This window comes from Polypterus senegalus, chromosome 7 (assembly GCF_016835505.1).
Source record: "Polypterus senegalus isolate Bchr_013 chromosome 7, ASM1683550v1, whole genome shotgun sequence".
Lineage (NCBI taxonomy): Eukaryota > Metazoa > Chordata > Cladistia > Polypteriformes > Polypteridae > Polypterus > Polypterus senegalus.
In genome coordinates, this window is record NC_053160.1 from 55,246,528 (window position 1) to 55,262,541 (window position 16,014).

The 16,014-nt window shown below is 40.0% G+C and overlaps 1 protein-coding gene across 2 annotated transcripts in view; it reads right to left on the reverse strand.

Annotated features, from left to right (window-relative positions):
- mast4 (microtubule associated serine/threonine kinase family member 4) overlaps window positions 1-6,781 on the reverse strand; it is a 454,258-nt gene extending 447,477 nt beyond the window's left edge. Inside the window, exon 1 of one of the 2 annotated variants that reach the window (XM_039758648.1) lies at window positions 6,125-6,781. In XM_039758648.1, coding sequence (XP_039614582.1) covers window positions 6,125-6,319 — 195 coding nt within the window. In that variant the 5' untranslated portion in view covers window positions 6,320-6,781. The remainder of the gene's footprint in view (window positions 1-6,124) is intronic. The other variant, XM_039758649.1, reaches the window with a different exon arrangement.
- Between the last annotated feature and the right edge of the window lie 9,233 nt (window positions 6,782-16,014).

The following is a 16,014-nucleotide window of genomic DNA, read 5'->3' on the forward strand; positions in this document are numbered from 1 at the left end:
AAAGGTGATAGCAGCTGCTGACATAGTCACACCTGAAAAGACAGTTAAAAAATCTTGTAGCGGTGTTATACCATGGAAGACGCAAAGAGTGTCTGATTTAAAGAGAACATGCCGGAGAGCTGAGTGTAAATGGAGAAAAACTAAAGTACCTATCCACTATGAGATATTGAAGGTTAAAATAACAGAATACAATAGCACAGTCTGTCTTGAGAGGCGCTGCTATTTCTCTAAGATTATAAATAACAATGTTAGTAATCCCAGAGTCTTATTCTCTACGATAGATCATTTGCTAAACCCAGGTAACTCAATGGAATGCCTCCAGAATACTTCCAGTGAAACCTTTGAGGCTATTGCTGTATTTTTCAATCAAAAAATTAATGATATTAGAAATAATATAGTATATCTCCCCAACACTGATCCTCTTAAGCCCCAGTATTCCATTATAAACAAATTAAATTCTTTCACCAGGATAGATTTAAGTGATTTATATAAAATAATTTCTCAACTGAGACCCTCCACCTGCATCTTTGACCCGATACCAACAAGTTTTTCAAAGAAGTATTGGGCGTGCTAATTGATAGTATTCTTGACATAGTAAACTCGTCATTAGATACGGGGGTCTTCCCAGACTGTCTTAAGACTGCTGTAGTTAAACCCCTACACAAGAAAAATAATCTTGACTCCTCTGCTTTTGAAAATTTTAGACCTATTTCTAACTTGCCTTTCTTATGTAAAATTCTAGAGAAGGCAGTCATTATGCAGCTTAAGACCACCTCAGTAAACATGGTATTCTTGATAAGTTTCAGTCAGGTTTCAGAACAAATCACAGTACAGAAACTGCACTTGTTAAAGTAGTAAATGACTTGCGGGTAAATGCAGACAGAGGCTGAGTGCCACATTCGATACCATTGATCACAATATTCTTAGAAATCACCTTAGTCAGTGGGTGGGCCTCTCTGGCAGTGTCTTAAATTCGTTTGAATCCAATTTAAGGTAGAACATTCTTTGTTAATTGTTGTAATTATACTTCAAAGACACATGATACTCTATATGGTGTTCCACAAGGCTCTATCCTGGGTCCGCTGCTCTTTTCGATCTACATGCTTCCGTAGGGTCAGCTTTTTTCAGGGCATAAAGTGAGCTACCACAGTTATGCTGATGACACGCAGCTGTATTTATCAATAGCACTTGATGACCCCAACTCTGTTGTTTCACTAACACAATGTCTTACTTGTGTTCCTGAATTGATGAGTAGTAATTTTCTCAAGCTAAATAAAGAGAAAACTGAAATTTTAGTGATTGGCAATAATGGCTATAATGAGGTTATCAGAAATAAACTTAATGCATTAGGATTAAGAGTCAAAACGGAGGCAAAGAATTTAGAGGTAACTGTTGATTGTGACCGGAATTTTAACTCGCATATTAATCAGATCACTAGGACAGCATTTTTTCACTTAAGAAATATAGCAAAAGTTAGTCCTCTTATATCATTGAAAGATGCTGAGAAATTAGTTCACGCTTTTGTGTTCAGCCGACTAGATTACTGTAACGCACTCCTCTCAGGACTACCCAAAAAAGACATCAATCGATTGCAACTAGTGCAGAATGCAGCTGCTAGAATCCTAACTAGGAAAAGAAAATCCGAGCACATTTCCCCAGTTTTAATGTCACTACACTGGTTACCTGTGTCATTTAGAATTTACTTTAAAATACTGCTTATGATTTACAAAGCCTAAAATAATCTCACTCCATCATATATATCAGAATGTCTGACACCTTATATTCCAAATCGTAACCTTAGATCTTCAAATGAGTGTCTGCTTAGAATTCCAAGAACAAAGCTTAAAAGAAGTGGTGAGGCGGCCTTCTGCTGTTATGCACCTAAAATCTGGAATAGCCTGCCAATAGGAATTTGCCAGGCTAATACAGTGGAGCACTGAAAACATATTACTTTAACATGGCCTTCTCATAACTTCACTTTAATTTAATCCTGATGCTCTGCATATTCAGTTAATTATCATTATTATTCATGGTGGCTCCAAAATCCGTACTAACCTCTACTCTCTCTTCTGTTCATTTTCCAGTTTTCTGTGGTGGCGGCCTGCGCCACCACCACCTAATCAAAGCACCGTGATGTCCTTATATTGATGGATTAAAGGCCAGAAGTCCACGTGACCGCCATCATCAAGTCCTTCCATGAGAACCCTGAATATAATGAGGACTGACTGAGGTCATTTATGTTAGGTAGAATGCCTAGTGGGGGCTGGGCGGTCTCGTGGCCTCTGAACCCCTGCAGATTTTATTTTTTCTCCAGCTGTCTGGAGTTGTTTCTGTCCTCCCTGGCCATCGGATCCTTACTTTTATTCTATGTTAATTAGTGCTCTCTTATTTTAATTCTTACTTTGTCTTTTTTTCCTCTTCATCATGTAAAGCACTTTGAGCTACATTATTTGTATGAAAATGTGCTGTACAAATAAATGTTGTTGCTGCAGTTTCAAATTGAAGACTGATATGAAATATTATTGTGTGATCTATCGACACATTACCAGGCCAGACATGATACCGATGGGATTATGAGCATGTTTATTTTTCAGCCAAGAAATCCAGATTCAATGCCCAACCTATTAAATTTAAGTTATCTTTCTTTACTAAGGCATTTCCCAAACTGTACGCATTTGGATAGGGGCCATTATGCAGATTTAAGTCAAAAGGCAGTTCGGCCAGGAAACAGTAAGAAAGGGTCCAAAGAATGTGAGACAACTCCACAACATGGTGCACATTATTAAACTACAGACCTGAGGTTTTGTGTAAGAATAATTCTTTTCTCTATATACCTCCTCACTAGGCCCTGTCATTGTGCCGTATGGTTTTTCTTATCAATTTTATGCCAATGATGCACAGCTGTACCTGTCATTCCCTCAAGAGGACCACAGGTTTCAGTCTGTTCCCAACATTGGGGTAGTGATCAATGTCCAGCTGTCCTTCAGGCACAATGTTGCTGAAAGATTCACCCCATACAATATCTGCAAGATTAGACAGTATCTTATAAAGTATGCCGTACAACTCCTGGTCAAAGTCTTGGTCATGTTACGTGTACTACAATGGTCTGCTAGCAGGAGTACCAGCATGTGTCACCAACCTTCTGCAGATGACTCAAAATACCATCCCACATGGTGTCATACTGTTTTCAGAAGTGTTTATTAAAATTTGGGGTTATTTGCACCTGAAGAATAACTAAAAATATGTTTTCTACTACTAAAAATATGTTGCACCAGAATGCAACAATCACTTTTCCTAGTCAACTTAAATAAATAAAATAAAAAGTTTTCTGAGACCATCTATTCCATTACAGAGCCACAGGCCTCCTTTAATATCAGGAGGAAGGTAGGAATCAGCACCAGATGAGATGCCAGTCTATCACATGGCACCCTTATATTGTATATTCATTCACAATTTTTATATTTGTGTGGGAGGATTGGGAGTAATTTAGAATTATCCACCGGTGTAGCATGCATGATGTGAGGGAAAATTAGAGTACCTGCAGAAACACCACATTTGTACAGAGAATGTAAAATCTCTAAACAGACAGTTACAATGGATTCAAACCCAGCTTTATTACGACTGTGTGGCAGCAAAAGCACAAACTAATGTGCTGCCGTGCTACCCATTATCAGAAAATGTGCTAATTTATTACACTTGTCTGAAACAAAAACATATTTTATTTTATAAGATTACTTGACAGTGAGATGGACAGTTAGGATGACCAAAGAATTAGGAAAACATAAGCAGTAACCACAAAGCTGCAGCCCAGAATCTAAGCATTAACTATGTAACTATGTAAATGACATGCAGCTGTACCTGTCATTGCCTCCAGAAGAGCACACAGTGTCAGTTAGAATTTCTGCTCGTCTCACTGATATTTCAACCCAGATGGAGGAACATCATCACCAGCTTAACTGAGAAAAGATGGACCTCCTTGTTACCCCAGCCAATCCATCTATTCAACGTTCTATCTCTGTTCAGCTCAGTTCTTTATCATTGTCTCTCATTCACATAGATTCACTTTATACAAAAAACATAATATCAGACCATATCTGACGGAGTATGCAGCATAACATCTTGTCCAGGCTTTGGTTTTGTCACACCTTGACTACTGCAACTCTCTACTGTCAGGAGTATCTGCATTTCCTACCAAGCTTCTGCAGTTGCATCAGAATGCAGTGGAAAATCTTGTATTCAAGCTCTTGTATTCAACCAGCCGAGAGGGGTACATGTCACTCCTCATTTCCTCTACACTGACTCCCTGTAGCACCACAGATTAAGTTTAGCCCCTTGAAGCTTTAAGAGTAACCAGTAGGTCAATGCCTATGTATCTGGGGGCACTCATGAAGTCTTCTGTTCCTTCTTGTCCACTTACTTCTGCTAGTGAACAATCCACACTGGTGTACTGGTGTAGCAAGCAGTCCACTTATATATGAAATTCTGAATCAGTGTTTAGAAGAAGTGCTAGCAGACTCTCTTATTCTGGGAATATCTGTCTAATTAATAACAACTTTGAAAAGTTTTATCTTGTGTTGTGCTATTTGATTTAAAGCTCCTCTCTTGTGATAATGGCTTTAATAGGTTCTTGAAACTAAGGGAAGATCAGTGTTGTGTTGCTCAGTTGGGTTCAAAGTGTCCACACTTGTGATGTTTAATTCTGTAACTTTGTTACGTAACACTTGTTTCAAAACAGTCACCCAGACTGATGTTTACTTAACTAGGGTCACTTCTTTTGTAAGTCGTTCTACACAAAAGCATTTGAAAAATGAATAAATGTAAGTGTACATGAAAATCCCTCCATGCATTTTCAGGAGAAAACAAGTGTGGGAGGAATAGAATCTATTCTGGTCCACTGCTGGATACTCCACATTTACTCATTCATTCACATGTTTAGGACCAATTTCCGAATCACTCCATTTATAAGTCTTTGGATGTACTGTACTACTTTTTTAAATATTCACATGGGTGTGAAATTGCAGAGTTTATTCTGGTATTTTGGTTTCCTTCCATAGCACATGTACTTGGGTCAACTGGTTGATGCTAAACCACTACAGTAATGATGCATCAAATGTACAAAGTGAAATTCTTAGGTTTCTGACCCATAAGCAACACATCCCAACTCTCTGGTATCATAACAAACAAGAATGCAGTAAGACACAAAGCCTCATTGTAATTAATAAAACACAACTCATATTCCTGGATGTATTTCTTGCACTCATAACTTGAACATTTGTGGGAAAACAACTCCAGCATTAGTGAGTGTGGGTATCAAGGTGTATAGTGTGACAAGTCCAATCGAGGGTCAGGCTCCAGTCATATGCCTGATGCTGTCTGGGGGTTTCAAGTGAATCCCACACCCTAGGGGGCACATTTATTTAGGTTTTGATCAAATTTAACAAGACAGAATACAACCTACAATAAAATAAGTCAAAAAGGGCAATACAGACAATATAAAAGGCAATATATTGCTTTTAAGTTTTACCTGTCAGTTACTTGTGCGCTTAATTTACGTCTCTCTGTGCATACTGAAGGTGACAAGATCGCAGTCACACAGATCCCATTCTTCTTTTATAGCAACTGATTTTTTTTAAAAAACGCATGGAAACGAATTGGAGGACAATATTTGTTTTTCTTTGATTCAACTATTTGCTGCCCTACGGCGCCCAAATTGAAGCTCTCTAGTCGACAAGGCTGCAAGTTGAGTTGGCATCGAGAAACAGACAGAAGGATTCAGTGACACACTGGACTGTCTCGTACGAGCATCTCCATCCATTTTCTCAACCCGCTTAACCAGAATAACGAAAACGACAACAAACAGCTGGCCGTAAAATACACACACGGCGAGACTGTGTAAAATCAATTCTCATGTTATACTTGAATTTTAAATAACCCGAACAAAACACAAAAGCCACAGGACGGAAGTACCTAAAAATCTCACTCGCTGGTTCCACCCACCCCTGGAGGAGAGTGGCGTGTGTTGCTCACCGGAGAGCTCACCTGCCTTCCTGGTGCGCACGTCTCAACTTTTCACTTTGTATTAAAACAAAATGATAAAAGCAATATAGGATATGGAAATATTTACTATTTGGTCTTCCACTTCCTGGTCTTCAAGTTCGGTGTCCTGTTCGTCCATCGGAGGCTCCTGTTGCTGTCCTGACTCGCTACCCTCCTGCTTCTGCAGCTCCCCATTCACATCTGCTGCTCCCAGTCTCTCGCCGTCAGAAGAAGGAGGCTTCCGTGCGCTCGCTGCTAGTTCTACAAATGATTTATCATCCATGTCTTCGTGGAAAACAAAACAAAAATCACTTCTCCTTTACCTGCACCCAACTTAGACAAATAAAAAACAAAACTCAAAAACACTGACAATGCCTCAATGGTTGTGAGGCGAGGAGAACGCCATCTACCACCAAATACCCTGCCGGGTTCATCTTTCTGATCCCAAGTAACAAGAAGGTCAAGCCAGTCTTCCTTCTTAAAATCCAGTGGAGCGCCTCAAAAAACTTGAGAGGTGAAAAACATGAAGACGTATTCCGCGATTCGCGCTGTCTGGCGGTAGCGCTTGTCTGTTCGGCGCGCCCCGCCCACACGCTTCTATGGCGCGGCAGGGCAGGGCAGGGCGAGCTGGGAGACTTGAAGCGCCAGTGAAGCTACGGTGAGTCCGACAGAATCTGCGAGGTTGACCGCCTTGTTTGAGCGGCGACACACACGAAGCTTTTCCTGTCTGACGTTATCAAAGGAAAGCCGTGAATTGAAATTGGCACAATGCGGGTCTGTGAGCTGCTGGAAGCCGCGACAGACACCTGCCTCGGGGCGGGCTTGTGGGCGGGACGTAGTCACAGGTGAGCTCCCAGTCCCGTGGACTGCACAAGTCGTACATCCCCAGCCTCAGGGCTGCAAGATTTTGATCGTTGCTTCCTGCCGCAGATTTTGTTAAATTGACTTGGAGACCCCCAAAACAAGACTTGTGAAGAAAAGTGGGAAAGCTCAAATTCAGGCCACCCTCAATGTGCCAGGATTGCATTTTGCAGCAAAGACATTACATTTATTATTTAGTTTGCAGACGCTTTTATCCAAAGAGTCTTAGAAAAAATATAACCTTACAGAAAAGCTCAAGATAATCGAGTAAACCTCACTCTGGGGGACTGTGCGGGAAGTGTTACAGGGCAAGGTTACAGAATTGATTAGTTGTAAGTGTGTAGTTCAGAACAAAGTACAAGCTAGGTTATAAAACATAACAGCTAATATCAGTTAGACAGAAATTCACCATACAAGAAAGTCTTCAGACGCTTCTTAAATGCAATGAGGGGGTCAGAATTTCAAGTAGAAGTGGATAGCTCATACCACCAGCTATGAGCTACACATGAAAAATATCTGGATTGCAATTTGATGCCATGTAGATGTGATATCACCAGACACCATTCATCATCAGATTTGGGTTGCCAAGAAGGCGCATAGGACCTCACAAGTGTCTGTATATTATATACAGTATATTGTGGTGGACGGTCATCGCCCTTACCCAGCAGGGACACCTTTTTAATGGAAGGAACTGGGGAGAGAACATGCACAAGGCACTACCTCCCCTGGAACACTAGATGGCAGCCCCCCTGGATTGCAGCAGTGCCTCAGAATCTCACAGGGCTTTATGGGCTTTCGAGTTCAGCACAGCCCTGTTGGGTTCTGTGGGTGCTGCAGGGAATGCGTGCAGAGCCCTACTTTGTTGGGCTTCTGTCTTACCTGGTGCTTCCAGACCACGCTAATGGGCCACCAGACGTACTCCCAGGTTCTGGATAAAAGAAGCCAGCTGCCACTGCTCCAGGAGCCAGAGTCAGGAGGGGGAGGACAAAGCATGCTGAAGGAGGAGTGGAGAAAGACTGAGGAAGAAGAGAGAGAAAGAAAGAGAGACAAGAAGGCAAAGAGTTGCTGTGTACTACTGTTTATTGTGCTTTGTTTGTACTGTGCTGTGTGCAGGTGGGAATCAAAAGGAAAGAGTTTCCCACAGCCAAATAAAACATGTGTTGTAGAATTTGTAAAGCATCATGGGGCTAAACTTAATCTGTGGTGCTACAGGGAGTCAGTGTAGAGGAAATGAGGAGTGACATGTACCCCTCTCGGCTGGTTGAATACAAGAGCTTGAATACAAGATTTTCCACTGCATTCTGATGCAACTGCAGAAGCTTGGTAGGAAATGCAGATACTCCTGACAGTAGAGAGTTGCAGTAGTCAAGGTGTGACAAAACCAAAGTCTGGACAAGAAATATACTTCGTCAGATATGGTCAGATCTTATGGTTTTTGAATAAAGTGAATCTACGTGAATGAGAGACAATGATAAAGAGCTGAGCCGAACAGAGATGGAACATTGAATAGATGGATTGGCTGGGATAACAAGGAGGTCCATCTTTGCCAAGTTAAGCTGGTGATGATGTTCCTCCATCTGGGTTGAGATACACTTCTGAAAACAGTATGACACCATGTGGGATGGTATTTTGAATCATCTGCAGCAGATTGGTGACACATGCTGGTACTCCTGATGGCAGACCATTGTAGTACACGTAACATGACCAAGACTTCGACCAGGAGTTGTATGGCATACTTTATAAGATACTGTCTAATCTTGCAGATATTGTATGGAGTGAATCTTTCAGACCAAAAGACCATAGCAACATTGTGCCTGAAGGACAGCTGGACATTGATCACTACCCCAATATTGGGAACAGACTGAAACCTGTGGTCCTCTTGAGGGAATGACAGGTACAGCTGTGCATCATTGACATAAAACTGATAAGAAGAACCATACGGCACAATGACAGGGCCTAGTGTGGAGGTATATAGAGAAAAGAATTATTCTTACACAAAACCTCAGGTCTGTAGTTTAATAATGTGCACCATGTTGTGGAGTTGTCTCACATTCTTTGGACCCTTTCTTACTGTTACCTGGCTGAATTGCCTTTTGCCTTAAATCTGCATAATGGCCCCAGTCCAAATGTGTTCAATTTGAGGGATGACTGCCCTGTGATGGGCTGGTCTACATTACCACTTGTGCAAATTACTACTGTTGCTACCCTGAACTGGAAAAAAAAACTAGAGACAGGACAGTCTTATCCTATCTAGAGTTGCTAGATGGATTCACTCCACACATAAACTAGATTATGAGACAGTTAGGGAATTGTAATGTCCCAGGGATGTGAAAGACGGAGGAATAGAATAAGCGGTCTGACAACATTCTGAGTAGTTGACCTTTAAAGGTACCATAGGTTCCTTTGCTGTTTTATGCACTTCCATCTACCTCATCTTGTCCCTGCATATACACACCACCAACTCTGCCTCACACCACTCATCTCATGTCAGTGGCAACACCACCTGCCACACTTTTCTTAGCTCTATGAACCAATCTATGCCAGGATCCTACCCCAGGCCTGTTGGCAGCAACATTCCCAGGCTGATAATCTTCACCAACAACCTACTAAGTGCTCTCTCAGTGCTCCCCCTTTCCACAAACCCAGGACCTACTTTTATGGCTGGCTTTTCCAGGTAGCCCTATCCCTTCTGAGAAACATGTCACTCTTTGGTCCAAACCACAAATGTTACACTGCCCTCCTCTTAAGCACCTCATCCTTGAGAGTAACAAAGTTCTTCCACCAGGCCATTCAAGGGGTACTGGCCAATCCTGTCTGTTCTGCCGAAGCTGAGTCTGGTGAAGGGATATAATTCTCAAAACCATGAACATTAGCACCAAACCATCATTAGTTGTTTCTTAATCCATGGCTTCCACTAGTGTAATAACCTGAGACATGGAAAAAGAAGGACTAACACACACAGACACTAGCAGCTGTTAAATTGTCCTTGAAAGGCCTGTTTTTATTGGCTTTTTTATGACAGCAACCATAACTCCTGCTGTTGGCCTTGGGAGACACTGTTCTTTCTCTCTAAACTAACTCCCACCTGGGAGATGCCCAATAAAGTCTGGAGCTTCCTTAGGAGATTGTTGTCCTAATGAGCTTTCATGCTACACCTGGAGTCTTCTTTTCCTTTTCTAACACAACCTCCCTCCCTGTTCAGCACTGCTCCAGCGTACATGGCTCCACTTCCATGCAGACTCTCACCTGCCTGTTTATACACAAGTCAGAGTCACTAAGCAGTGTCATAAATATCCACAATTAATGGACTGATGATTATTAAGTCTTAATTATAAGTCAAAACACTAGATTTCTAAATCAGATGAAAGTGTAACAGGGTCACAGTAATGAGTAGTTATGAGTGATTCGATTCAAGTAAAATTGAACTTGCAGTATAACTCTGTTTTACTTTGGCAACAAATAAGCAAAATAAATTGCATTTTGCTTCCAGCAAAATTAGTGCAATTCAAATGAGAAGGAAGACGTTTATTTCTTGTCTGAAAACATTTTAATGCACTAATTTCACATGCATCTGCCCGTCATTTAGTTTTTAAATTACAATCTCTAGTGAAAAAAAAAATCACCAGAAGTAAGTGTATCCAAAACTTGGAGGTGGCAATTGTTAGGTAATGACGTAGGGAGAAGGGCTTTAATAGCGGCCGAGTTGGAGAAAGCAGAAGTAATGTGCACAATGGTGTGTTTTGATTTGTCTTCATGTGGGAAATATGCCGCATGTCACATTTTTAAAAAATGTTCTACACTCCTCTGTGGCAAAGTGAATCAGAAGCATAGATTTAAATTGATTAAACTGGTGTGGCACAAATTACATGCTTTAGGTAGCTGCAGCAAAGGAAACAGGTAGACACAAAAGTGCAAACGAGGCTTTAGGGAGCAGCATTCCTTGTTTAAAACCCCAGTAATTTCTTATGTGAGCTTTGTGTTCCATGAAATCACATGTGAAAAGAATTTCAGTGTCAGTTTCAATGAAACTTGTCCATCTCGCACATCACTAATGATGGATATCACAGGTCTAGGAGATTGGGTTCAAATCTTGGGCATGTTGCTGCACGAGGAGAATCTGCATGTTCTCCCTGTTAGGTTCTCAGCAATATGAAATTTAATTGTTGTTAATAACTATTAATATTGTCACATGTACAGAGTACAGTAAAATTTTTAAATACACATCCAACCAACATGTAACATGTCACTAATCTCCATTGCCAAGATTCCAATTCAGAAATGAATGTTATTTAATAAAAACACAAATTAGTTAACCTGATGTACTCCTTACTCCTGTTTCTGTGCTCTAATTATCTGAAACCTTGAAAAAAAATAGAAAAACTCCATAACCTTTCATTGTTAAAGAGGGAGATTGCATGCTTAGCAATAGCTGAATTCACTCAGAAATTGAATATGAATATGACATGACACATTGTAATGTTCCTAGTTTTTCTAATGACATATTCCATATCAAGCTCCTTCTTCACGAATAAATGTTTGAGGAACAACATGGATCCAAATGTTTCACCCAAACAAGATTCAAGATTTGTTTCCTGCCTTCCGCCCTGTGTTGGCTGGGATTGGCTCCAGCAGACCCCCGTGACCCTGTAGTTAGGATATAGTGGGTTGGATAATGGATGGATGGATTTTGTAACCCGTTTAATCCACACCAAGGTTGCTGGGTGGATGCTGGAGCCTATCCTAGCTAGCATAGGGCACAAGAAGGAGCAATCCCTGGACAAGGTGGCAGTCCATTCCAGAGCACACACGCCTAAGCCAATTTAGTGTCACAATTTACCTAACTTATATGTCTTTGGACTGTTGGAGGAAACCAAAGCACCCTGGGAATCCCACACAGCCACAGGGAAAACATGCAAACTCCATGCAGGGAGGACCCGAGATGCAAACCCTGATCTCCTTACCACTTTGTCACTGTGCCACCTGGATTGATAAATATACATTTCAGAATTATGAATAAGTTTGTCTCTTTCTTGGACTAGATGCTGCCTTATTCCCAGTGTTACAGAGTTAGGCTTTGATGCCTTATAACGCTAAACATGAATTAAGCAGATTCAGCAAATGACTAAATTAATATATTAAATCAACATATTTGTAATTATGAAGTTTCCTTACAGGCCAAAAAGAAAAGTTAAGAGCTCAAAGTGGATGTATGGATGTCATTATTATGAAACAGCTTAAACCCTACAATGAAGCATTTTATTTAATTACATAATGAAAGAACATGTGTTCAGAAAAATGGGTTATTTATTTCACAATGAATCTGTTTTTATTTTTTGTAGTACCTTTAATTATGAGCATTATCACAAAGTATTTCAGATAGCACTATACGTTTTAGCCAGAGATTTCAATTGTCATGACTGGGCCTTTATGGGGTTAGGCTGGAGGGCACTTCAAGCTTCTTGTCAAAGTGAGTCTGATTTTTGTCAGGGCAGTAGTTGAGGCTGCCCACGACTGCAGAGGTTTCTTAAAAAGAAAACCTTTTTTCCAGAATGAAAAAATAAATTGAACACCTTATAGCTTGACAGGACTTTTATAAAGGTTAGGACGGGAAACATACCCAGAGCATGCAAACAAATCCCATGTGATCTCCATTCAGAGAAAATTTGGCACAAAGAGGCAAAGAGCTTCTGCATTAGGTGGCCTTGTGACTGCTCAATCACAGTGTTGCACATTTATAACACTAATGCCCCGGTTTTGTAGAGCACAGCTACATGATAAAAGGGCTTTATACAGTACATAGGGAATCCATTTTAACTCTAACTGTTTAGATGTATTTAATTACTTAATTCACAATCAACCTACCTGTACAGTCATGTAATCCAACACTCACATATGAAGGCTACAAATTAAAGTTAAATGTGCGTTAATATGCATGCTTCTTTCAGGCCTTAAAAAGATATATAATTAAGCAGAAAATCAAGCATGCATTTCTTATCTAATTTCTAAACCCTGCACGCAGTTCTTACCTAAGGGCAAGATAAAGTAACATGCTCCTTACATCTTTAAAAGCAAGAGATCAGGTTACCTTAGCATCGGCCTTTTAGGTGGTTTACCTACACTGATGTCGCTTGTTAGTTTACCCAGAAATGCAGACTTATTTTAATATTATAGCAGTTCTGCAGGCTGTAAAACGTCTTTCTCAATGTCAGCTTTTCCTCACAATTTGAACATTTTCTTGCGTGTCCATGTAGATGTATGATTTAATTATTGCTTGTTTGATCTGATCTCATGATAGCTAGAAAATTGTGCAAGATCTCAGGTTTAGCACTATACAAAAATAAACTGCCATTCATTTGTTTCATTCCCTCCACAAAATACTGTGACAGGCATAGATTTAAATTGATTTTACGTGCTTTAGTTGGCTACAGCAAAGAACACAGGTAAACAGAAAGATGTCATGCCATGCTCATGCAGCGCTCCTAGCGACATCTCCTTTGAGCCCAAACATACTGTACCTTTGCATAGTTCACCAATACCGCAATATAACTTAATGCTCAAAAGTGTAAAATGAACAAAAAAAAAATGAAAGGCTGGATTTTCCTCTGCTTGATGTACTATACATTTCTCCATAAGACCCCATGCTAGACAGACAAAGCTCAGATAATGGACTTACAGCACTGCTGCCATAACACGTTGATGCTACAACTGGTTGAACCTGTTCCCCCTTCTTGATCCTCCATAATTAAAACAAATGATGTATGCTTTTCATATATTTAACACCTTCATGTTTGAATTCCATAAGCATATTAATCTGAAGGAGTCTGTGTTTTTATAACAAGTTCCTTTATTACCACATCACCTAATCCAATTTAGGGTCATGGTGACTGCAGCCTATCCCAGAGAAAGCAGTCCTATGCAGGACGCTAGCCCATCACAGGTCCTGCACATGCAAACAGACACACAATCACATGGTCACTGGATCCAGTTTAGGAAATAAAATGAATCTATTGTGCACATCTCCGGGAATGTGGGAGGACAACTGGAGGCCTCACATGATATATTCAGGTTCCACACAGACAATGGTTGAGCTGAGAGGTTGAAACCAGGATGCTTGGATCGGTGAGGCAGCAGTGCTAACCTCTTGGCTACCGTGCAGTCATATTATTAAGAAAATGATAAGTCATATACTGACTTGCAACATTTGCACTGTCTTTCCATAGCTGCATGGCCATTGACTGGGTACTCCTTTTTTCCCAAATCCCCAGAATGTGTATGTTATTTGGCAACTGTAAACTGGCTCTGTGTGCCTGTGTGCTTGAGAATGCTGTGTGATGGACCCCATCCAGGGATGGCTCCTGATAGGCTTTGAGTTCTGTAAATCAGAGTCAGAATACTTGCCAATGTTTATTACTTTTTATTGAAGCCTCTCTACTAATTTATTTAATCTGCAAATTATTCACTTCCAGACAGTGTTCAGAAGCCATTAAGAAGACTAAGAGAATGTTAGATTATATAGCGCCCTGATGGGTAGAGTACAAGTCCAAGGAGGTTCTGCTCAAGCTTTATAACCCACTGGTGAGGCCTCATCTGGAGAACTCTGTGCAATTTTGGTCTCCAGGCTACAAAAAGGACATAACAGCGCTAGAAAAGGTCCAGAGAAGAGCGACTAGGCTGATTTGATGGCTACAGGGAATGACATATGAGGAAAGATTAAAAGAGCTGAGCCTATACAGTTTAAACAAAATAAGATTACGAGGTGACATGACTGAAGTGTTTCAAATTATGAAGTGAATTAGTCCAGTATATTGAGAGTGGTGCTTTAAAATGAGTTCATCATGAACACGGGGACATGGGTAAATTTCGCACAAACATTAGCAAGTTTTGCTTTACACAGAGAACCACAGACACATGGAATAAGCTATCAAGTAGCATGGTAGACAGTAAGACTTTAGGGATTTTCAAAACTCAACTTTATGCTATTTTAGAAAAATTAAGTGGGCAGGACGATGAGCTTTGTTGGGCTGAATGGCCTGTTCTTGTCTGAATTGTTCTAATGTTCTAAAGTGTGTTTGATAGTGCATGGATGAAGGGAAGTTAAAAACAATGAAAAAAAAAATAATATGTAGATTTTTATACTTTGGGTCATTTTTTTTTTTTAATTCCCATTTAAACTTACCATTGGGACTTGAATTTACGATACAATCTATAGATGCAGTGATATTTAATAAATGTACAAATGCAGGCATTTGCATGTCAATGTCAGTAAAGTTTTACTTTACTGCATATAATCATTTTAATGATGAACACCATACCAAGTGTTTCTCATGTAAATTACCGCACGTATCGCTGGATAATTGGAGCCAAGACTTGCTCAGAGTGACACCGTGATCTGCTGGTATTTTTCTAGCAGTTCCTTTCTGGTGTTCTTTTTATCTCATCTGATTAGTAATTAGGCCGTGCTGTTTACTACCAAGTGTGGTTTTGTGCCTTTTCACGACTTGATATAAGATGTCACCGACATCCACTATAACTAGCTAATTGAACAAGTAAGAGACGGAGTTGAACTGTGTCAAGCACCTTAAAACAAGACTAGAAAACGAACACTTATTCACATATTGTACAGCATTTTCATATTTCAGATTTTGTCCTTAGATTTTCCTTTTGATTTATTGAGGAATATTAAAAAATGTTCTTCACTTTGTCATACTTTCTAATATTAATTACTTTTTATTGAAGGCTCTCAGCTAATTTATTAGATATTTCTTTGCTCTCACCTTTTTTCAATTCATAATTTATTTATTGCTCTTTATTACTCTCATAAAAATGTTAATTTGAAAATATCATTCCAAATGCAAAGTATTACATTAATAATTCATTAGTGAAACATACCGCAGTATTTAGTAATAACAAATTATCTTGCAGGCAGCATGGTGACACAGTGGTTAGCACTGCCACCTCACAGGTCCGCTCAGGTTCTGTGTGAAGTGATCATGTTCTCCCTATGCGTATGTGTCTTCTTCTCTGGACTCCAGTTTTCCCCTCATATACCAAAGATGTATGGGTTGGGTTGGTGGTGATTTTAAATTGAATTTTATCAATGAGTGTGCCCAACAATGT